This window comes from Lissotriton vulgaris, chromosome 5, assembly GCF_964263255.1.
Source record: "Lissotriton vulgaris chromosome 5, aLisVul1.2, whole genome shotgun sequence".
NCBI classification, from domain to species: domain Eukaryota; kingdom Metazoa; phylum Chordata; class Amphibia; order Caudata; family Salamandridae; genus Lissotriton; species Lissotriton vulgaris.
Genome location: NC_141693.1, coordinates 68,971,119 through 68,994,255, shown reverse-complemented (window position 1 = coordinate 68,994,255; position 23,137 = coordinate 68,971,119). Strand labels below are relative to the sequence as shown.

At 49.1% G+C, this 23,137-nt stretch overlaps 1 protein-coding gene across 1 annotated transcript in view; it reads right to left on the bottom strand.

Annotated features, from left to right (window-relative positions):
- The window catches only part of LOC147710200 (E3 ubiquitin-protein ligase TRIM39-like), a 125,777-nt gene that overhangs the window by 16,443 nt on the left and 86,197 nt on the right, over positions 1–23,137 (bottom strand). The window contains exon 5 of the mRNA XM_086920885.1: positions 1,563–1,612. Within this exon, the coding sequence (XP_086777011.1) occupies positions 1,563–1,612 (50 nt within the window). The remainder of the gene's footprint in view (positions 1–1,562; positions 1,613–23,137) is intronic.

The window sequence follows — 23,137 nt, the reverse complement described above, 5'->3', positions numbered from 1 at the left end:
GTGCCAGAATTAATCATGTCCTGCATATTTATCCAAGAAGATGCCACCGGTGTTTTGTGCAATACCTCTACTCAACTGGAGTACTACTGGCAAATCAGTAAGTGCTACCTCGTTGGGGAAATGTATAGTGCCTTTCCTACACTACAGCTGCGGGCCAGAAGGGTTGTCTCCAGTGATCGAAGGGCACCTGGGTCCCTTGAGTGAGCTGTCCCTCAGAGGGGAAAGGGCGGGAAGACTTTGCATACCACTAGTGTGTGTGACTGTGGGGCAGGGCTTTTATGCGAGTTCACATGCCTCTTGTTTATAAAGGGTCAGAGAACAATCAGAGCTACAGATGAGGAGAAAGAACCTCCTGCTCACAGGAACTACACGGGGATTGCGCTCGAGAAACTCATGGATGCAAAGACCTCCATCTGGGATTACAGCAAATTGTTAACGGTAGATATGGAGAGAAAGCACACCTGCCTGGCCTCGACCGTGGTCACCAATTTTATGTGCTGGTGATTAATGCGTTACTGAATTTGAGCTTCAATTCGGCCCGGGCACCTGCTTTATTTATACCTGTAAGTGCTTCCTGATGAGGTTTAATTTTTGTGACAGGAGCATCGTGCCAGAATGAATCCTGTCCTGCATATTTATCCAAGAAGATGCCACCGGCGTTTTGCGCAATACGGTACCTCACCATGCTCACGAATTCCGCTACGCCGCAGATCGCGGAATTCTCAGCAGTTCCGCACAGAATGTGGAATTGCCAAAATTTTGCAAATTCCGCAAGCGCAGTGGACTTTGCCACCCACCCCTAGTATAAGGTGCATGCGCTAGGTCAGTGTAGGGTGCATGCGCTAGGTCAGTGTAGGTGCATGTGCTAGGTCAGTGTTCATGAATGCGCTAGGTCAGTGCAGATGCATGTCCTAGGTCAGTGTAGGTACATGCGCTAGGTCAGTGTAGGTGCATGCGCTTGGCGAGTGTCGATACATGCACTATGTTAGTGTAGATGCATGCTCTAGGTCATTGTAGGTGCATGTACTAGGTCAGTGTAGGTACATGTGCTAGGTCGGTTTTGATGAATGTGCTGGGTCAGTGTAGGTGCATGTGCTAGGTCGGTGTCGATGAATATACTAAGTCACTGTTGGTGCTAGAAATCTGGAACATAGAATGTGTTATGCGGTGAAGATCAAATTCTGAGGATTCATTCCATAGTGAAAATCTCAGAATATTGAAATAACGGAGTTGCTTTCAGTACTATTAATGTGAGGTGTGAAATTACCGCATCTGAATTTCCGATAAACGTAGCATGAATGTCCAAGGGGGAAGTATGATTTAAACACTGGAAATGCAGCAGCACATATACAAAGTATAAATCTAGAAAAATCTGGAAACGACCAAGTTTACAGACTCAAATAAAGTAACTGTACCCTTACGTGAGTGCACATTATCATTAAATACCGTACCATACTATACCATGATAGCACCCCATAGCACACCACACCATCCTATCATAATGTTCCAAACCATTTTCATGAGCAATGACATACAGAGCTAATAGTCACAATTATATTTACCTTTATAACTCTTCACCACCTCTGGGCACTGAATCTTCACATTATTACACCTGCAATAACACACACATCATCTTTGTATTAAAGAGTAATGACGGTTAAAGAACAAAGGATGAACATCACATAAGACCTGTATTTGAAATAAGATTCAGTATTAAGAGCAGCGCCTGCGGACTAGAGCTCAGTGTGAGTTACTGTTCATACACAACAGACAAAGCTCTAACGATATCCAAAAGTACTTTTAACCCCTTGCATGCGCTGCGAATTTTTGCGCTGTGGGGGTCATTTACATAGTGGGCGGGATTCGGACGGCCCCCGACCGTCGTGAGCACACGCCCACCGTGAAGCATGACTGCCGGGGGCAGTCATGAGCATGCAAGGGGTGTATATCCTATGCCAGAATGTGGTTGTTCTAAGGCAGATAGCTCAGTGAGACCAGGGCGCTTCATGTGCCGCTATGGAGTGCCTCAGCGTGGGTCTTCTAGGAGCAGCGGTTATCTCAGTGAGAGGAGGGCTGACTCACAGGTTACATCTGTTCCTGGTGGAGTCTTGTGTATATACTTAACAAATACTTTAACTGAGGTCCACGTGTATGCCTGTCAACACCCACAACACAACACTGTCACATCCAATCCCTGCAGGTATAAACCTTGTCACCATCCTCTACAACCAAGATGTTGGGTAGCATTAGTAGGATATAAAAGGAAGATTTAAACCCAAACGCATTAGTAATGAAAGATTACGTCTTACGAAACAGCAGATTTCAAGCGTTAGGGGAAGGATCACAGAGGAAGAGATAAGGGAACAGGTCAGAAGGCTCAGTAATGGGAAAGCAGCAGAACCAGACGGGATCCCTTCTGAATACTGTAAAAAATTGTTAAACTCTTTGGTCCCTTTCTGGGTATCTTATTTTAATGAAATCTCTCGGGAGGGTTGTAAAATGCCACCTTCCTGGTATGAGGCAACTGTGGCTATGATCCCTAAGCCGGGTAAAGATGCTAGGTTAGCAGATTCCTATACACCTATATCATTGTAGAACTGTGATTACAAAATGATCACAGGAATATTGGCTAAGAGGTTGTCAGATGTCCTTCAAACGTTGATCCATTTTGCTCAAAAGGGATTTGTGCCTTGCAAACAGATGTATGAATTATTAACCCATCGACTTTTCGTTGCAAATGATACGGCCGAGGCATTTAATCTTCTGTTGACAATCACAAGAATTGATGCTGCTAAAGCATTTGATAGGGACTATCTTTGGGAGGTATTGCGGAATTATGGTTTCAGCAGCAATGTTACTGGAGTTGTACAAATGTTATATAAGGTGCCGGCAACAAAGATTTTGGTTAATGCTGAACTTATAGCTTTGTGTCACATATCCAGGCGAATTAGGTAGGAGTGTCCTTTGTCGTTAATTCTGTTTGTCTATATATTAGGCACTTTTCACAGATGGTTCAGCAGGGTAAGACCATTCTTCCCTTTGAAGATAGATGCAGGATTACCAACCAATATAGCACTGCATGCTGATGACATAGTTCTGTAAACATCGAACAAAGATCTCTGTTCCACAGCTTGAGCTGCAAGCTAGAGATTTTGGGAGTCTTTCAGGCTATTTAATCTATAAAGAGAAGACAGAGATTATGATATGGGCTAAAGAGAGGATAGGACATCAAACCAGAAAGGGTATCTAGGGATCATGGTAACTCAGAGCTTGGAGGAAATACCGGTTGTAAACCCAACTAAGGTATGCAATTGTTAATTTGGAAAAAACTATGCTGATATCACAAACGATACATTCATTCGTGTGAACGAATTTGCATCCTTATTAACAAATTCACCCGTTGTGAACTCCACATCAACCCAGACTCTCAAATAAGTAGTTAGGCCAGCACTGAGACCTAAACCGGAGGTTATTAATGGACACGTCCCAGGTGGGGTGGCATGTAGCTGGCAGAGAAATGCACAGACAGGCGAAGGGACACTAAAATGGTCAATTGAGATTGGCCCTGATAAAGCTCGCATGACAGGAGGGGGCACGCGTGCTCCAAAAACACAATAAAGTCAGATGCCACATGAGTTAGGACTATAGAGCCAATCAGAATACAGCACATGCAGTGATTACGCACTCTCCATGCCAGACATCTGGACATGTTAACCGATGGACGCATTTTGTCCATGCAAGGTCGAGGCCCACCTGGATTATTCATTAAAATTAATTTATAACTCTAGAGGGAGTGTGGAAGGGGGACACCACCTACCTCAACCGGGCGACACCTGAGTGGGGGTGCCACGACCTCTAACCCTCCTGCGTCTCTGACGACCAGGAGTCCTTTTCTTTTGTTCCCCCTACAGGAACGAGACCAGAGGACCGGACAAAGACCCTACCCGGGAACGGAGAATCACGAACACCTAGAACCCGGAAGTGCCGAACCGGAAGCCGCCTACCGGGAAACCGGAAGTCCCACCCCCTTCCCAGGACCTGGAACTACAAAAGCCGACGACGAAGAGAGGAGAACGTTCCCGATAGCCGACTCGTGGCAGGAGACAGCGCGCAGCGAACCATTGAAGGAGAGCGGAAGGAGTGTGAGGATCGAAGACGGAGAGTTGGAGGACGTCTGGACCGAGGAGTGGTGGAGTCCTTAGGAGGTGGCTGGAGAGCGGCCGTAACTCGCGGGAGAGTTACGGCGGGGCACGCGAGTACCTTGTAACCGTCTCCGTGTCCCCTTTGTGAATAACTGTAAATATTTGTATAGCGTTAGAATGCACTGATACAGCACCTTTGCACTGTATATAATAGATCTTAGAGACACTGCACTTATAACTTGTATCATACTCCCTACACCCCAACCCGTCATGAGAGCACCTCTCTTCTACCCTCCCCACACCTCTTTGACCCCCTCCCGTCTACAACCCTGTCCGTTCCCCTCCTCACGGTCATCTCTATTCCCTCACGGCCTTGGTGTTGGTACCGGTACTTGAGAAGTCCATGCTGAAAGGACTAACCCCTGCTTCTCTATTTCCCTCCGAGGTCATCCCAACGCCCGGAAGACGTGAAGACCTCCGGAAGATCCATCAGCCGGTATACGCCTGGGAGCCGACTACAGCTTCACCCCTGAACTCTGTACATACTCCAGTTTTGTTTGTCAGACAGAACAATAAAAACAGCTACCATAGCCAAATATATACGGCCTCCACGCCGGTTATTCCGGTCCGCAGCAACCCCCAGTCCACACCTGGTGTCAGAAGTGGGATCCGGAAGCATGGAGGCCGCCGTGAAGCAACTCGCAGAAAGCCAGGAACTCCTTGGGAAGATGATGGAGCGGTTTCTCAAAACGGCAGAGGACGATCGAAGCCAGTTGCACGATGTCCTAAAAGACCAGGGCACCGCTCAAGACCGAGCCCTTGGGAAGCTAGTCGACGTCATGGGGCAATCGAGACCCGCGACTGCATTACCCTCGGTGGTATTACAGAAATACGTTCCGGGAGAGGACCCGGACTTCTTTTTTACGAACTTTGAGCGCTTGGCTCAGGCGGCTGCTTGGCCGGTTGATCGCTGGAGTCACTATCTTGGGCCTCTGCTGACGGGTGAACTCCAGGCGGCGTTCCAACAGGCCAACATCCAAGGGCAGACCCCGTACCAGGATATCAAGACATGCATCCTTGAGCGGCTTGGGATTGACGATGAGACCTACAGGGCACGACTGCGACAGGCTCGTGAAGGACCACAGGAAACTCCCAGGGCCTTGTCGTTCCGCATCCAAGACCTAACCAACCGCTGGCTGAAGCCTGCCACGTCCACCAAAGAAGAAATCTTGGCTAAGATATACCTGGAGCAATTCTTGGCCGCCCTACACCCCGCTACGCAGAAGTGGGTCCGTCAGCACTCTAGACTCACATTAGTCACTGCTGTCGAGATTGCAAGTGCCTTCAGCCGTGCACAAGACTTCCAGAAGAAGGACGAACATCCTGCACGAACGATCCATGGAAGTCATCCACGACCCCCGAGGCCGTTAGTTCCTCGAAAACCGGAACCTATCCCTTTTGTTCCCTTTCCGGTGACCCCAAGACCAAGTCTTCCCGGCCCTCAATGCTACCACTGTGGGGGATATGGACATATAGCACGGTTCTGTCCGCAGAAGGAGGAACCGATGGAGGTCGGCCTGACTCGGAACTATGTGTGTCTCACCACGGATGCCAGTCCTCCTCCCTTACGGTGTCCGGTGAAGATCGATGGACATCCTATGATGGCGTTAGCCGATTCTGGTTGTCGGCAGAGCGTGTTACGACCGCAAGAAATGCCCAGTCCGATGGGGCCTATGACTGGCACCGTAGATATCCAATGCGTACACGGTGATACCAAGAGATATCCCACCACCCGGGTACAGGTACAACAGTCCTCCGGAGAAAGAAGTCCCCTTAATGTTGGCCTAGTACCCAACCTGCCGGAACAGGTTATCCTGGGTAGTGATTACAACGGACTACCCAGTCTGTTACATGATGCTACAAACTCCTTGGAGAAATGGTGGTCCGAGGCTCCCTTTTCCCGAAACCCTCCTCCCGTAGAGCCCACAACCAAAGGCCAGAAGACCAGAGGGCAAAAGAAGAAAGAAAAAAGGTCACACGCCACTGCCTATCCTGTTCAGGTGGACCCACATCCTTGGGAAACTGATCGGGAGTTCCGTGCAGCCCAACAAGAGGACCCAGTGTTACAAGACGCCTGGGGACGTGCCCTGGAAAATGAGGATCCCTTGCACGTATGTCCCTATTTCTTTAAACGGAACGGTCTGTTGTATAGGAAAGGCGGACCCCAACAAGAACCACAGTTGCTCGTTCCCGGTCCCTTTCGCGAGAAAGTACTGTTCTTGGCACAGTCATTTGTTAGACGGGCATTTCGGGGACGACAAAACTGGACACACGATACTGGAAAAGTTCTATTGGCCTGGCGTACACAAACAAGTGAGCCAATACTGCAAAGAGTGTCCGGTATGTCAAAAGAACAGTCGATACCGGCCCCCAAGAGTACCCCTTCAGCCGCTCCCCCTCATTGATGTCCCTTTCACCAGGGTTGGGATGGACCTGATGTTACCCTCAAAGAGTGGATGTCGGTATGCTCTCGTTCTTGTAGACTACGCCACTCGGTTTCCGGAGGCCGTCCCACTAAAACATCCCACCACCCAGAACATAGCGAGAGCCCTTGTAACCATCTTCACCCGAGTGGGTTTTCCCCGAGAGATATTGACGGACCAGGGCACCCCGTTTGTTTCTTCTCTCATACGTCAGGTATGTTCACAACTGGGCATTAAACAAATCAGGACCTCTGCCTACCAACCCCAGACCGACGGACTTGTAGAGCGTTATAACGCGACCCTGAAGACCACTCTCAAGAAATTGTTGGGTCTGGAAAGCCGTCGCTGGGTGGAAATGCTTCCTTTGGCCCTCTTTGCTATCCGCTGCAAGGTCCAGAGCAGCACAGGGTATTCTCCCTATGAACTCCTCTACGGAAGGCCCCCTAGAACCCTCCTGGATATTGCCCGGGAGGCTTGGGAAGCCGAGCCTGACCGTACCCGACCTCTGCCTGAATATGTTGCCAACCTCAAGACTCACCTGGGCCAGATTAGGAAAATAGTGAGGCAAAACCTATTGACCGCCCAGGCTACACAAAAACGACAATACGACAGAGGAGCCAAACCCAGAACCTTCGCTCCCGGAGACCTAGTACTACTTCTCCTACCCTCATCCGATCACAAACTTCTGGGACAATGGCAAGGACCTTATCCAGTAACGAGACAGGTAACTCCTGTTACATACGAAATCGAATTAGATCATACCCGTAACCAGAGACAAATCTATCACATAAATTTGCTCAAGAAATGGGAGGGTCCCCAACCAGTGCTATCCAGCGTGACCGACCCAGGGAACCCACTCTTCGAAAGTTGTGTAGATCCAGAACTACCTCCGAATAAACGGCAAGACCTCAGGACTGTCTTGTCACCCATACGAATGGTGTTTTCCACTTCTCCGGGACACACCACGGTCATCGAACATGCAATCCATACAGAACCCGGAAAGGTCGTGAGACAACGCCCCTATCGCGTCCCCGAAGCCCGCCGTAAAGTCATCCAAGAGGAAACCCAAGAAATTATGAAAATGGGCATTATCAAGCCATCAATTAGTTGCTGGAACTCACCCATCGTTCTTGTTCCCAAACCCGATGGCTCCACAAGATTTTGTATCAACTTCCGGGAAGTCAATAAAGTCTCGAGTTTTGACACGTATCCGCTGCCCAGAGTAGACGAGATGATAGAACGCATTGGACGAGCTCGCTACATCAGCACGCTGGATCTCTGCAAGGGATACTGGCAAATCCCCCTGAAGAGTGAGGATAAAAAGAAAACAGCGTTTTCCACGCCTGACGGACTATTCCAGTTCAGAGTTATGCCCTTCGGGCTTCACGGGGCCCCAGCGACCTTTCAACGGGCTATGAACATTGTCCTGCAACCTCATGCCCAATACGCAGGAGCATACCTTGACGATATAGTCATTTATAGCAATGACTGGCCAGAGCACCTGTCCCACCTGAAACGAGTGATCACCTCTCTGGGTGAATACGGGTTCACTATTAACCCCGCTAAAACCACTCTGGCTGCACAAACAGTAAAGTACCTTGGTAACCTCCTTGGGAAGGGAGTCATACGACCTCAAGACAATAAAATAAAGGCCATTCAGTCAATTCCCTTCCCCCAAACCAAAAAGGACCTCCGGGCCTTCCTTGGGCTCTTAGGATATTATCGGAGGTTCATCCCTAATTTTTCTCAGATTGCAGTACCCCTGACAGATCTCCTAAAGAAAAACACTGGAACAGAATCCTTGTTACGACATCCCTCCCCTCCGATGCTGAAAGCTTTTCAGGACCTTAAACAAGCACTAGTGTCTGAGCCAGTTCTCATCAGTCCTGATTATACGCAACCCTTTATTCTCCAAACTGACGCCTCAGAACAGGGACTGGGAGCAGTCCTCTCCCAAAAAGACCAGGCAGGCTTAGAGAGGCCTGTCCTCTACCTTAGCAGGAAACTCTTCCCTCGTGAGATGAATTACGCGGTAGTCGAGAAGGAAGCCCTAGCCATTAAATGGGCCGTAGAGAGCCTGCGTTACTATCTAGAGGGGCGGGAATTCCTTCTGTATACGGACCATGCCCCCCTAGAGTGGATGGCACGCAATAGGGGACATAACGACAGAGTGCTACGCTGGTTTCTATCCTTACAGCCCTACAGATTCCAGACTTTACATAGGAAGGGGGCTAAGCAGGGCAATGCAGATTACCTGTCTAGATATCCCCCACCGTCCTCCCCCATAAGAAAGACAGCTAGGGAAAGGGGATGTGGAAGGGGGACACCACCTACCTCAACCGGGCGACACCCGAGTGGGGGTGCCACGACCTCTAACCCTCCTGCGTCTCTGACGACCAGGAGTCCTTTTCTTTTGTTTCCCCTACAGGAACGAGACCAAAGGACCGGACAAAGACCCTACCCGGGAACGTAGAATCACGAACACCTAGAACCCGGAAGTGCCGAACCGGAAGCCGCCTACCGGGAAACCGGAAGTCCCACCCCCTTCCCAGGACCTGGAACTACAAAAGCCGACGACGAAGAGAGGAGAGCGTTCCCGATAGCCGACTCGTGGCAGGAGACAGCGCGCAGCGAACCATTGAAGGCGAGCGGAAGGAGTGTGAGGATCGAAGACGGAGAGTTGGAGGACGTCTGGACCGAGGAGTGGTGGAGTCCTTAGGAGGTGGCTGGAGAGCAGCCTTAACTCGCGGGAGAGTTACGGCGGGGCACGTGAGTACCTTGTTACCGTCTCCGTGTCCCCTTTGTGAATAACTGTAAATATTTGTATAGAGTTAGAACGCACTGATAGAGCACCTTTGCACTGTATATAATAGATCTTAGAGACACTGCACTTATAACTTGTATCATACTCCCTACACCCCAACCTGTCACGAGAGCACCTCTCTTCTACCCTCCCCACACCTCTTTGACCCCCTCCCGTCTACAACCCTGTCCGTTCCCCTCCTCACGGTCATCTCTATTCCCTCACGGCCTTGGTGTTGGTACCGGTACTTGAGAAGTCCATGCTGAAAGGACTAACCCCTGCTTCTCTATTTCCCTCCGAGGTCATCCCAACGCCCGGAAGACGTGAAGACCTCCGGAAGATCCATCAGCCGGTATACGCCTGGGAGCCGACTACAGCTTCACCCCTGAACTCTGTACATACTCCAGTTTTGTTTGTCAGACAGAACAATAAAAACAGCTACCATAGCCAAATATATACGGCCTCCACGCCTGTTATTCCGGTCCGCAGCAACCCCCAGTCCACAGGGAGCAACTTACAATCGTCACCATACAAGGATCGCCAGAAACATTTTATTGCCTATGATAAACTGTATACGGGAATGCTACAGGTCAATTGTAATTTGACCCTGTGCCTGTAAACTCTTCTCCCGGCCACTATGTTTAATCAAACTAACTGTTCCTGTTTTGCCAAAGGTATTTCATATTCAAGCAACACCATGATATAGATGCTCGCCTTACAAGATGGTGGGAAAATCTGCCCCTCTGAATCTATGGGAGAGAAAAACGCATTAAAATGCTGGTTCTTCCTAAGGTGATCTTCTTGTTTAACACTAAACCACTTCCCTTCCCCAAAAAGCTTTTGCAGAAATTGCAAGGAAGGGTCAGCAGCTTTATATGGGCATCCAGGGGAGCCAGGATCTGATGAAAGAAGCTCCGGAAGACACTCAAGCAAGGGGAGGCTGGCTCTTCCAGATTTCAAAGCCTATTGTAATGCTTTCCAGTTCAGGAAATCACGACTCTTGGCTGGAGAGCTAGATAATTCTTACATGGGTCAAATGTATAGAGCCAAGTTGAAGCATGTAGGACTGAATCCGTTTTTTGTTTAAGTTTGGGGACCCAAAGCTTTTAAAGAAGGTAGGTTAAATGTACTCTTAACAGCCTTGAGGGTGTGGGTATTCTTTAGGAAATTTTTCTGGCTAGATTATTAAGCGGACTTGGCACCAATTTGGGGCTCTCCTGGAACCCCCAAGTGGCTCTAAGATAAACGGACTTAACCTGTCCTGCATGGCAACTTTTCCATCTGGGGAGACTTCAGGAAGGGTGATGCACTTGTCACATGACAAGATCTCTTTAACCTTCTGTAGAGGGGGCTTTCAAAACTGATGAACATGCAGCTGTGTTCTTGGTGATCATCCCAAAAGTTGTCAGAGGTGAGCGGTTTGGTGCTGGAGGACTTCCTCAAGCGGGTGAGAGCTAAGCAACAACCTAAGAAAGATGTTTCCCAGTGGTATTGGATATTTATTTCTACAGCAGATGAGAAAATGGGAGTTCCATACCTGTACTGGGAAAAGGATCTTCCAGAGCGGACTACAGAGCAATTATGGTGAGTATCTTTAAATCTGTTAAACACTCTGGTCAAACCAACACCACTTAAAAAGATTCCTTTGTTTACTCTCCATTGAGTTTACTGGTTATTCACCAGTGAATTTGGCCAAGATTACATCAGAACCAGCAAAATATAAGAAGTGCAGTCACACAGAGGCGGACGACATACGCATGTTCATGGAATGCCCGTTTTTGGCCTTCTTCTAGTGGTATGTAAGTCAGGTGTTTCAAGAAACTATTGGCTGCGAAATTAAGGTAAGCCCCCTGCCTATTTGGGATGGGCTTGTGCCCTTACTGTGACAAGTTAAACTCGTATTGGGCCTTGCTGATATTTTTTCTGATATCGCTAGCAAGAAAGGAAATCTGTAAGAAATGGATTTCTCCCGACCTGCCACATGTATCAGAATGGCTCAGATTAAGAGATGTGAATAGACTGCACTTGGACCGCAAGTCGGCTTCAGTAGAGAAAAGATGGCGCCCCTTTGTGATATGGCAAAGTAAATCATAACATCCTATGAATACATCTCTATCTTGCTGAGAAATGGATGGTTCTCCTTCCTACAAAAGGGCAAAACTACAAGAAATAGTCAGTAAACACATACGCTGGACACTCCCAGTGGAGTAGTCTAGGCCCACAGCTCACTTAGCTGGATGGTGATATGAGGACAAGAAAATGTAAACCATTCCTCTGCAACCTTGGAATGATTCGCAAACAACCTCTGTTATTGCAAACTCCATCATCGCTGCTCAAGAACGTTAGAACACAAACCCCTCTAAAAACATATCCTCAATTTTACAGGAGGGCTCAGTGAGGTAAGTGCTCACTACTGGAATCGATCTGACCTGTAAGACACAGCTGTGAATTCTAGAAAGACAAACTCACCCTTTCATCCTTCTCGGGATGTTACACTACACACTATCAAAGTAGAAAATATCTATTGTATTAACAGCAATGATGAATGCCCAAAAGTTGCAGTACTTTAGAGGATCACTGCCCACATACACTCACTACAGCAGCAGACAGGCGCACAAACCCTGCCACTGTAATCACCATCATCACTACTCTAGAACCTTGATGGGATTAGCACACAACCGCTAACACTGTAATCACCATCATCACTACTCTAGAACCTTGATGGAATTAGCACACAACCGCTAACACTGTAATCACCATCATCACTGCTCTAGAACCTTGGTGGGATTTGGACTGAGGAGCTAACTTTGTAATAATAATCATCACCGTTCTAGAACCTCAGTGGAATTAGCACACAATACCTACAACTTTAAACCCCTTCATCTGTGCTCTAGATCCATGGATCAACAAACACACAATCCCTGCAACTGTAAACACCATCTTCCTTGTAATAGAACTTTTATTGACATTAGCGCACCATACTACCTCTGCAGAGAGGAGAGTTCATGTCACTATAAGCTGTAACCTCGAGGCACTGCCACTTCTTAGGATTCTTCCTTTATCTTTGGCTGAACTTGTATGTGGCATCTATTGGATCTATCTGTTCATTTATCCTATGGGGGATCCATAGGATCAGCAAGGGCATTCATTTCATTAATGATAGATAAGATTACAATCTGGAAAATGTCTTTGTGTATATAGTTTTGTAGAATAAGATGTGTTAAATAAGACCCACCACTGTGCACTGGAAGTTGGCACCAGCATGAGGATGTGAATTCAAAACCATTTTCTCAATCCCTGCTGGGGTTATGCTACACCTAAAATGCATAGACTGGATTAACTTTAATGGGTAATAAATGGGATGCAATTCATTGGACTTTCATCTGCATGGATTGTGCAGTCAGAGGCCCCCAGCTTCCACTGATTTGCCCTAGAAAATATTGTAACATTGTTTTACACCGGAGTGATCCATGTAATTACCTTGTAAGTCCCTAATAAATGGTACTACCTATAGCGAGAGCCTGTAAACTAAATGCTACTAGTGGGCAGCAGCACTTGTTATGCCACTCACTAAAGTAGACATTTAAAACGTGTCTCAGGCCTGCCACTGTGTTTTAATCTGCCATTTTGTCCTGGAAAAATAAACCTGGGCCAGGCCTAAACCTTCCTTTTAGGCTGAGCTTAAGCGTACGACCTCTTGTATACTTTAGTATACTATCTTGTGGTCTTAAAGACATGCTCCTGCGTTTTATTTATTTGTTTCAGTCTCCTATAAAAATCCTTGCTTGCTAGTGGTCAGTCCTGCCTCGTTGTCCTTCCTTTTTTAGGTCTTGCCTAGCGATGCAGCGTATGCGCTGCTCGCCTTGGCAAGCCCTATAGTCGTCGGTTTGGTGGCAAGAGGGGAACAGGGTTGTGCACGCTCACGCCGCCCGGACAGCCCATGTGCATGTTCACGGCGTCTCTTTCAGCTTGCGCCTGAACAGCCGAGATGCACGCTCACGGCATCTCTTTCAGCTCGCATGACCTCATTTAGTTTACCCATCTCTAATAGCTGTTGTAATACAGGCGGAAGCCGGGAGACGACCGAATTTTTAAAAATTGTATTCTCTGTGTCACGCTTAAATAACTTGTATTTTTAACTGCGCACTCACCCGGCTGGCACCTCTGCTGCGGGCTTGAGACACGCCAAACAGCGACCCCTTCGCTGCACCGATTCAGGAACAAAACAAACAGTTGGACGCCATTCACGGCGAGGAACTGAGGCCACGCCCACTCTCAGGCCACGCCCACCCGCCACAGTATAAAAGCGCGAGCTACAGCGCTAAGTAATTAGAACTGCTAAATCTCCTGAGGCGGAAGCCGGGAGACGACCGAATTTTTAAAAATTGTATTCTCTGTGTCACGCTTAAATAACTTGTATTTTTAACTGCGCACTCACCCGGCTGGCACCTCTGCTGCGGGCTTGAGACACGCCAAACAGCGACCCCTTCGCTGCACCGATTCAGGAACAAAACAAACAGTTGGACGCCATTCACGGCGAGGAACTGAGGCCACGCCCACTCTCAGGCCACGCCCACCCGCCACAGTATAAAAGCGCGAGCTACAGCGCTAAGTAATTAGAACTGCTAAATCTCCTGAGGCGGAAGCCGGGAGACGACCGAATTTTTAAAAATTGTATTCTCTGTGTCACGCTTAAATAACTTGTATTTTTAACTGCGCACTCACCCGGCTGGCACCTCTGCTGCGGGCTTGAGACACGCCAAACAGCGACCCCTTCGCTGCACCGATTCAGGAACAAAACAAACAGTTGGACGCCATTCACGGCGAGGAACTGAGGCCACGCCCACTCTCAGGCCACGCCCACCCGCCACAGTATAAAAGCGCGAGCTACAGCGCTAAGTAATTAGAACTGCTAAATCTCCTGAGGCGGAAGCCGGGAGACGACCGAATTTTTAAAAATTGTATTCTCTGTGTCACGCTTAAATAACTTGTATTTTTAACTGCGCACTCACCCGGCTGGCACCTCTGCTGCGGGCTTGAGACACGCCAAACAGCGACCCCTTCGCTGCACCGATTCAGGAACAAAACAAACAGTTGGACGCCATTCACGGCGAGGAACTGAGGCCACGCCCACTCTCAGGCCACGCCCACCCGCCACAGTATAAAAGCGCGAGCTACAGCGCTAAGTAATTAGAACTGCTAAATCTCCTGAGGCGGAAGCCGGGAGACGACCGAATTTTTAAAAATTGTATTCTCTATGTCACGCTTAAATAACTTGTATTTTTAACTGCGCACTCACCCGGCTGGCACCTCTGCTGCGGGCTTGAGACACGCCAAACAGCGACCCCTTCGCTGCACCGATTCAGGAACAAAACAAACAGTTGGACGCCATTCACGGCGAGGAACTGAGGCCACGCCCACTCTCAGGCCACGCCCACCCGCCCCCTTCCCACCTACAAAAATGTGCAATCACCGGACGCGCAGCGGACGGGCGCAGCGGGCGCGCCGTCAGCGCGCCGAAGGCGCGCCAAAGGCAAGCCCGTCTGGGCCCGTCCGGGCCCAGCCGGCCTTAGGCCCAGCCACTCTGGCCGTGGCAGCTCCTAACAACCTGACCTACACGCGGGCTGAGTTGCTAGCCTTGAACACCAATAAACACTCCTCCTGCCCGCGCATCCTAACCAGCGACACACAATTCTCCGGTTGTGACCGCTGTAACCCCGCCAATCAGACCGGGGCATCAAAGGGTTTGTACTTAGGCCTACTTAACTGCAGGTCGCTTGTGAAACATGCACAAGAAGTGAATCTCCTAATCACCAACTATGCCTTAGACATTCTGTTTTTAACAGAAACCTGGCTTACCCCCAGTAGTGGACCAGACATCGTTTTAGCACTCCCCCCCGGGTACGTTATGTGCTCACAGAACAGACCAGAGGGCAGAGGAGGTGGACTTGCAATAATTTTCAAAGACACCCTCACCTGTAGAACCTCTGATGGCAACATCAAGGGCTATGAAAGTTACCATTACACCATTACAATCTCCCCTGTCACCTCGATATCAGGAACGCTGATATATCGTCCACCAGGCAATTTAGGGGACTTTCCGACCAAAATTGCTGACCAGATCTCCATCAAATGCACATCTACTACCAACTACCTCCTATTAGGAGATCTGAATGTGCATTTCCTGGACCAACACGATAAACCGGCCAATGAACTACTACAGGACCTCACCTCAATGGGCCTAGATCTTAAAAATCCACAGGCCACTCACGAAAAAGGGCAACTGCTTGACCCCATTCTTTCCAACATCCCCAACCTTAGATCCCTGGACCATATCCCCCTTCCCTGGACGGACCACTTTTTGGTTCCCCTGGTTTGGGACATTACCACTGTGCCCCCGCCACCCCCAAAAATCAGAACGTATTCCAGACAATGGAAAAAATTGGAACCAGACATCTGGGCAGCCAAACTTCGAGAAAACGTTCCTCACCCCCCCAATAACACCTTAGTAGGGGACAAAGAATTTAGTACCTGGATTACCCAATCGTTGGACGCCATTCTGCCCAAAACCCACTCTCTTAGACACATCAAGAGAGTTAATCCCTCACCCTGGTACACCCCGGAACTCAATTTGCTACGTAAGGCATGCAAAAGATATGAACGTATCTGGAGGAAGGAAAAAACCGAGGAACGTAAAGAAGCATTCCGCGTCGCGGTAAAATCCTATAAAAAAGAGCTCCGTAGCATCAAAATCAGTTTCTACGAGGACAGAATTAAAAACGCGGCCTGTTCGGCTCACGAAACCTATGTAGTTCTAAAAGAATTACTCCACGCCCCCGACCCCCCACTCAAACCCCTCGATCCCAAAGCAGCTGAAATCAAATGTCAAAAATTAGCCACTTTCTTTGACGAGAAGATTCAAAACATTCTCCTTACCATACCCCCTCCCGAACAGGACCCCACACAGCCGGATCCTACCATCACCACCGCCAACCCTCCACTGCTGCCAGCCCACCAACCCTCCCTGGACACCTTCGGACCCGTAACAACGGAAGAGGTAGGAGCTACGTTGGCCGCAATTAAAAGTGGTTCTCCCCTCGATCCTGCCCCCCTTCGTTTCCTAAAAAAAGTGGCAAGTACCATCATCCCTCCCCTCACGGCCCTGATCAATTCCTCTCTCTCAGAGGGCATTGTCCCACCCAGCTGGAAGGCAGCAGCAGTCAAAGGTCTGCTGAAAAAACCCTCTTTAGACCCGCAGGACTTTGCCAACTACAGGCCTATATCCCTTCTCCCTGGAAACAGCAAGATCGCAGAGAAGCTGGTAAATAGGCAACTATCGCTTTACCTAGAAAGCAACAACCTCCTAGCGGCCTCCCAGACGGGATTTCGTCCAGGTCAGGGCACTGACATCGCCCTCCTGACCGCAGTGGAGAAGGCCAGAAGCATTTTGGACACAGGAGGATCAGTGGCAGTGATCCTCCTGGACCTCAGTGCGGCCTTCGACACTGTAGACCATCCCACCCTGATCCACCGACTGGGAGAGATTGGAGTAACGGGTCTGGCCTTGAAATGGCTAGAATCCTTTTTGACTGAACGCTCCTTCCAGGTGCGGGAAAACGACAGCTGCTCATCCATCATCCCCCTCCGGTGTGGAGTGCCACAGGGCTCATCTCTGAGCCCTACACTTTTCAACGTGTACATGGCCCCACTGGAGAAGAGGGTCAGCTCGTACGGCGTGTCAGTCATCAACTACGCCGACGACACTCAGCTGGTCGTCACCCTTTCCCACCCTCACCACGCACCATCTGACCTCCACGGCTGCCTCTCCGAAGTCCACCGATGGATGAATCTCTCCTCATTAAAATTAAACGGGTCCAAGACTGAGATCCTCCTGATGGGCCATAATGGACCCTCTCTACCACCGCACCTTTGGCCCAGGTGCCTAGGGGACCCCCCCGCACCCAAGGAAGAGGTCAAGAGCCTTGGTGTGTGGATTGAGAAAGACATGAGTTTCAAAACCCAGGCAAAGAGAACCGCAGGGACTTGCTTTGGATTACTCAGAGCCTGCAGGAAGATCTTTCCCCTGCTCCCAGAGACTGCAAGAAGGCTCCTCATACAGGGTCTAATCCTGGCAAGATTAGACTACTGTAACGCTGTATACTTGGGAGCCCCTGAAGCCACCCTGAACTCACTGCAGAAAGCCCAAAATGCCGCAGCCCGGTTACTTACGGGCACTCCTGGAAGATCCTCCGCCAGGCCGGCCCTCAACTCTCTCCACTGGCTCCCAATCAGAGAAAGGGTTTTGTTCAAATCCCTCTGCCTGGCCCATAAAACAATCAATAACAACGGCCCCCCTCTTCTGAAAGAACTTTTAATCCCTTACAAAGCAGAGAGGGATCTTCGATCCAACACAGAAAATCTCATTGCTGTCCCTAGAGTGAGAAAAGCCAAGACCGGTGGCCGCCGCTTCTCGGTTCACACGGCAAAACGATGGAACCAGTTACCCCGAAAACTTAGGACTGAACCGAACTATCTCCAGTTCAGAAAGACCCTGAAAACCTTCCTTTTCCCGCAAATATAATCCCCTAGTTGGCTAAAAACCCCTGGAGAAGCAGTTCAGCGCTGGGATGCTCCTCGGAGTTACTACGCGCTTTACAAAACCATTAAATAAATAAATAAAATAATAAATAAATAAATAAATACAAGACAATACCCTGCGCTGCTCTTGCTGTACTGTCTGTCCTTCCCTTCCCTTTCCTCCAGCCTTCCCTCGTATACTCCTCTCCAGCCTAGTCTGGCAATTCCCTGCCCGAGATAGGGTGTCAGACCCCGTCAAAGAAGCAGATCCAGTTACGACCCACTCCCTTCAACGTGGACAGCAGCATCCGCCGTACGAGCTGTACTACACAGCCTGGACAAAGGCACGTGAGGACATCACACACCACAGCTTTATGACGCACTAGGATTGGTTGAGGGAAAGTAATACTCCCGTCCTAGAATGCCCATTTATAACCGGCACCCAGGATATGTTCAGCCGTAGGATTGGTTGCTATGCAACCCGGAAGTGCTAAAATTACGGAATGAAAACATGACAGCCGCTACAAGATCAGTTAAAGATGAATGATATGATAATGAATGCACTGATGGTCCATGTCAGTAGTCCACAGGTGGGCACTGTACTCTCAGAAACGACAGGCAGTTTCGTAAACTTTTGATGTGGAGCCTGCTCCAAAGAATATATTTGACAGTGAATCGTAAGAGTGATACTTATTTTTGGAACTTTGGCACACCCCCCATTGAAATGCAATGGGTTTTTAAAAGCGACGAAGAACAGTATACAGAGGGGAAGGTATGTGGACATCTGATCGCATGAACACCATTTAAAATTGTCATTTGCGGGGAGGAGCTACGCCGCGAACCAAGATGGCCGCATAAGCTCCCGGTTCCGCCGACCTCCGCCGGCGGCCCGTCTATCCTGTCGTTTATCCTCTACCCATGCCCTGTGCCTGGATGTATGAAGGTTGCCTTATGCCGACGGTGCTTTCCCGGATTTCCTACCTTATTCAGCGACAAAGTTATGTTGTGTCCCATTTTTGGCCTACTCCCGGGCTGCCGCCGGGACCTCGATTTTTGAAACACCCGAGAGGGACCTGATCAACATCGGCTGTAGGATTGCGATTGTGGCCGGTCTTCCAGGTCTGAATAATTCTTTCCGCTCTTGACTCTTGTCCTCGTTGATGGATGGTACCGGAGAAGAGACAATGTGACGTGCTGCAATCCTCCTGCACCGCGGCTGTGGGTTGTGTGCCTGACCCTCGTTTCCCGGTCCGGGGGCTGACGGGCTGCACCCACGGCCGGTGTCTGTGCTGAGTGTGCCAGTTCGGAGCGCCCTTGTTGTTGCGATCGCCAAATGTGTGCCCGGAGCCCGGCGATGTGGGCTGGAGATTGTGTCCCCCTCCGTCCTCTGGACCCCGGGATGGAGGGGATGGATGGCGCACATTCATTGAGATCCGTAATGACGGCGATTGGGGCGCTCCGCTCGCAATTCACCGGCGCATGTGTCTCCCTGGCGGCGAAACTGGATGGTGTCTGCTCGCGACCGGCCACGGACGCTGCAGCGCCTGCACAGAAGTCTGCGGTCCAGACGAGCGATTTGACCGGCCATCTGCAGGGGCCCGAGCGGCAGCCCGACTTTGCTCCTTTGAGAGTCGGCCTCACCTTTCCTTAATCTGCTACAGTACATGGTCTTCCCTCTACGTCTCCTATCCGATGGTGTGTCGTCGCTGGATGTCCTGTTCTTCATTGCCGAGTCTCAGGGTCCCGTCGAAGGGGATCGCCACCTTCCTTTGTTCCGGCCCGTCTGCATACCGGATGCCGCCATTTTGAGACCGGACTTTGCTCCACCTTCACTGCCTTGGTCCGCCATGGACGCTTTGACTGCCTCTGGTCGGATGTGGCTTGGTCGGGATGTGCTCCGGAACGGATTCGCACTGGTCAGGGCTGACTTTGACTTTGAGGTTTTCTTGCTCCTCGCCACTGCTTTGGACCATCTGAGACGCTCCCTTGGTTTGCAACTGTTATGACTTTGGCGATAGATCTCCTTGTGAGGCTTGAAGGGTTGACTTCTATTTCCCTGGGGTTGCTCCGTTTATTTTTGCCGGGACTGCACCGAATACCTCACCGGGCCGGGGGTAGGATGGGGGGGGGGGGGGGGGGGGGGTTCCTGGTGACTGTCCTCCCCGTGATAATGCTGACCGTTTTGCTTTGTTGATGATGATTGTGCTATGGGGGGGGTCACCGCCGGCGGGGGGTATCTGGTGTCCGGGGGCTTGTTTGTTTTTCTCCTCCTCCACTTCTTCCTATACTTTCCCTTCTGTGGGGCAGTTCCGGGGCGACAGGCACGCTGTTAGTGGGTTAGGCCGTAGCCATTACAGGGGTGCAGGGTGGCGGGTGCGGGGGGGGGGGGGGGTTGTTATTTTAGTTTGTTTTGTTCTATGGTCCCTATCGCTCTTTTCCGGCTTTGGGAGGGTTCTTTCCTCTTTCGTAGGGTTGGCTGTCTCTTGGTCTTGCACCTTTCTTTTTTCTTTTTTCGGCTTCTCAACAAGCTTCTGTTTTTCTGTTCTTGGGGAGTAGGCTCTCTGGGGTGATTTTTAGAAATGTGGATTATTGTAATGTGGTTTATTGTCCAGTATTATCGCCGTGGCTGTCCGGATTGCATAGTCGCTTTAGTCATAGCCTATCTCCGACTGTAATTGGGGTAAGTCCCAATCGTCTCCTTTGTGCTCCTATCCTGTGAGGTGTGATGTCCTTGTTGTTGTAGCCCCTACCCTTTTTCTAACATTTAAAAATGAAAACCTCATATCCTGTTTGCGAGTTCCACAACCACATCTGGTATACTTTGATATATCCTGTTTACTGATTGGCTTCAGTTTCTCCTGTTTTCATTGATTGTCTTTGCGGCCGGCCATGATGGTTGTGGGCCTGCGCATGCATCTCCTTCTTTGAATAAAGGTTTAAAAAAAAAAAAAAAAATGTCATTTGCTGGGCTGGGCTGGAAAGTCAGTAGTCAATCTGCGGGTCAATAAAGTCGTTCCTTGCTGTAAAGGAAGAATTTGATATATATTAGACATGCTTATTACAATATGGGCAACTCTCACCTATTTGCATGCTTGATGAGAGATGTGTCTGCCGGGCAGAGAGATGGTGATTGGAAAATATCTAGACAGCCACAAGTGTGAGGCTGCTGAACCTGAGTAGTTAGTACTCGAGTTTGCTCAGAATTATTAAGGTTCTTCTGGTGATCATCGATTTTAACCGAGTGGGGGATGGGCATGACCCGCTGCACATCGAGGACTCCTTCCAGTGCGGCATCTACTTCGATTCCAGGGTAAGTATCCTCAGAGTTAGTCTACTTGGACCATAAGCAATTTCAGTGGACTATGAGAGGCTCGAAGTGTCCTTTTCCCACGGGGAGGCTCGCTGGCACACAGAGAGAGGCTCCCTTAACCGGTGGGTGTTTATTCTTTTCTGTAAAGGAGCTTTCAGCTAAGTTGTGAAGTGTGGCTGTGCTTTTAAAAGAACGTTATAAAAAAAAACACTGGGTACAGCCTGCAAAAAAATCAATATTTTGGAAACAGTATTTTATCTTAAAGGTTTTACACATTCTGTAGCAGCCTATCTTATACTGTGTGTAATGCAAGTTTAAAATAATGGCTTGCATGTTCACAGGGCTTTCTGTCACAGACTGGGGCCTTTTAGCACTAAACATATGCAAGTCACTTCTCCACTGCACCATCTAGGATTTGGTGCAGTGCATTAACTAATAGAGGTTTCATAATGTATAGTGCATTTCCCACTGATTCACATAACTTGCATTTAAGTTTCATCTAAGCTGTGCATTATTTTATATTTAGTTACTGGAAGGTAAAAGACTGAAAAAAGTGACAGAATATTTTGTTTGTAGACTATGCCCCCACTCTCTCACCCCGTCCCCTTGCATGCAGCATCACTGTTCCCATACTTTTTAGGTCTTGCCTGGCGTTAGCTCTCGCCATGCGAGAGCCTTGTGGAAACAATACGGATTCCAAAGCGTGCACGCGGACGGACAGAAGATGTGCACGCAGGAACTGGATGCTTTACTGGCGGTGTGACGTACTGGAGACTTTTTTTATCTAGACATCCTTCTGCCGTCACTTGTTTTTATTTATGCCCCCTTGTAATTTTACAGCATTAGGTGCTTTCAATGGTACTCATCCAGTAAACCGTCATGAATTAGGTTACTGCTTCCCAAGCTCCGATGCCATCATGGAAGTGATTGCTTGATTTAACAGGCTGCATTGTCATTTTGAGCTGTTTTGTAGAAATCCTTGTGAGACACTGTTTGCCAGCCACCTTAACTGGCCAGTACCGGCGACATGTTTTCTCCGATCCATTCTTTGGAGCCAGGACCAAGTACAGATTGATTCAACTTAATCTGTGCCGGTCTGCTGCTTCTGACTTGATTGTGATGCTATTTCTAACCGCCCACTCTCCCTGCCTGCTGCTCCCTCCACAGCGCTTGATTTATTTATTTTTACTGTATTGTCTGCTTTGCTTAGACGCTGCTGGCTTTCAGGCACACCAGCTCAGTTTGCAGACACTGTTTTCGAGCTGAATAGGTACAGAACAATTCCAGGTCGACACATATTCGCAATACAAAGTAACTTTCAAGGACCTTCCAGATGTTGCTAAGTACGGGATCGATCTGGATGTAAGATTCTTTATCATCCACGGTCATGTCACAAATGCGAAATGCAGCTTTACTTGCACATACTAACTGCAGATTACTAGTGTTGGTACATTTGTACCCCCTTACAATTGTGTTTTATCACCCAGCCCTTCTGCTGTCTGAAAAATACACCTTCGGAGATAGGCAAGGGTCTAATTTGTTTTCCACATGATGCTGGATATTATTACACAAAACCAGGCGACTCTTCCATGCCCACCTCAAAAAAAGCACAACTCAGAGGGGCTCTCATATCGGCAGTGCCCCCTTGCACGAATGCACTCTGCAAGAAAACCACGCTTATATATATATATATACGAGCAGCCCGTCCCGACGTTGTCCGGGTATGAACTGCCTCCCGCCAGGAGTATATTGTTTTGTAGGATTTCGTTTTGATAGCATTTCATATCTGTGACAGGCCTGTGAAACGCTCCGATTCACAGTG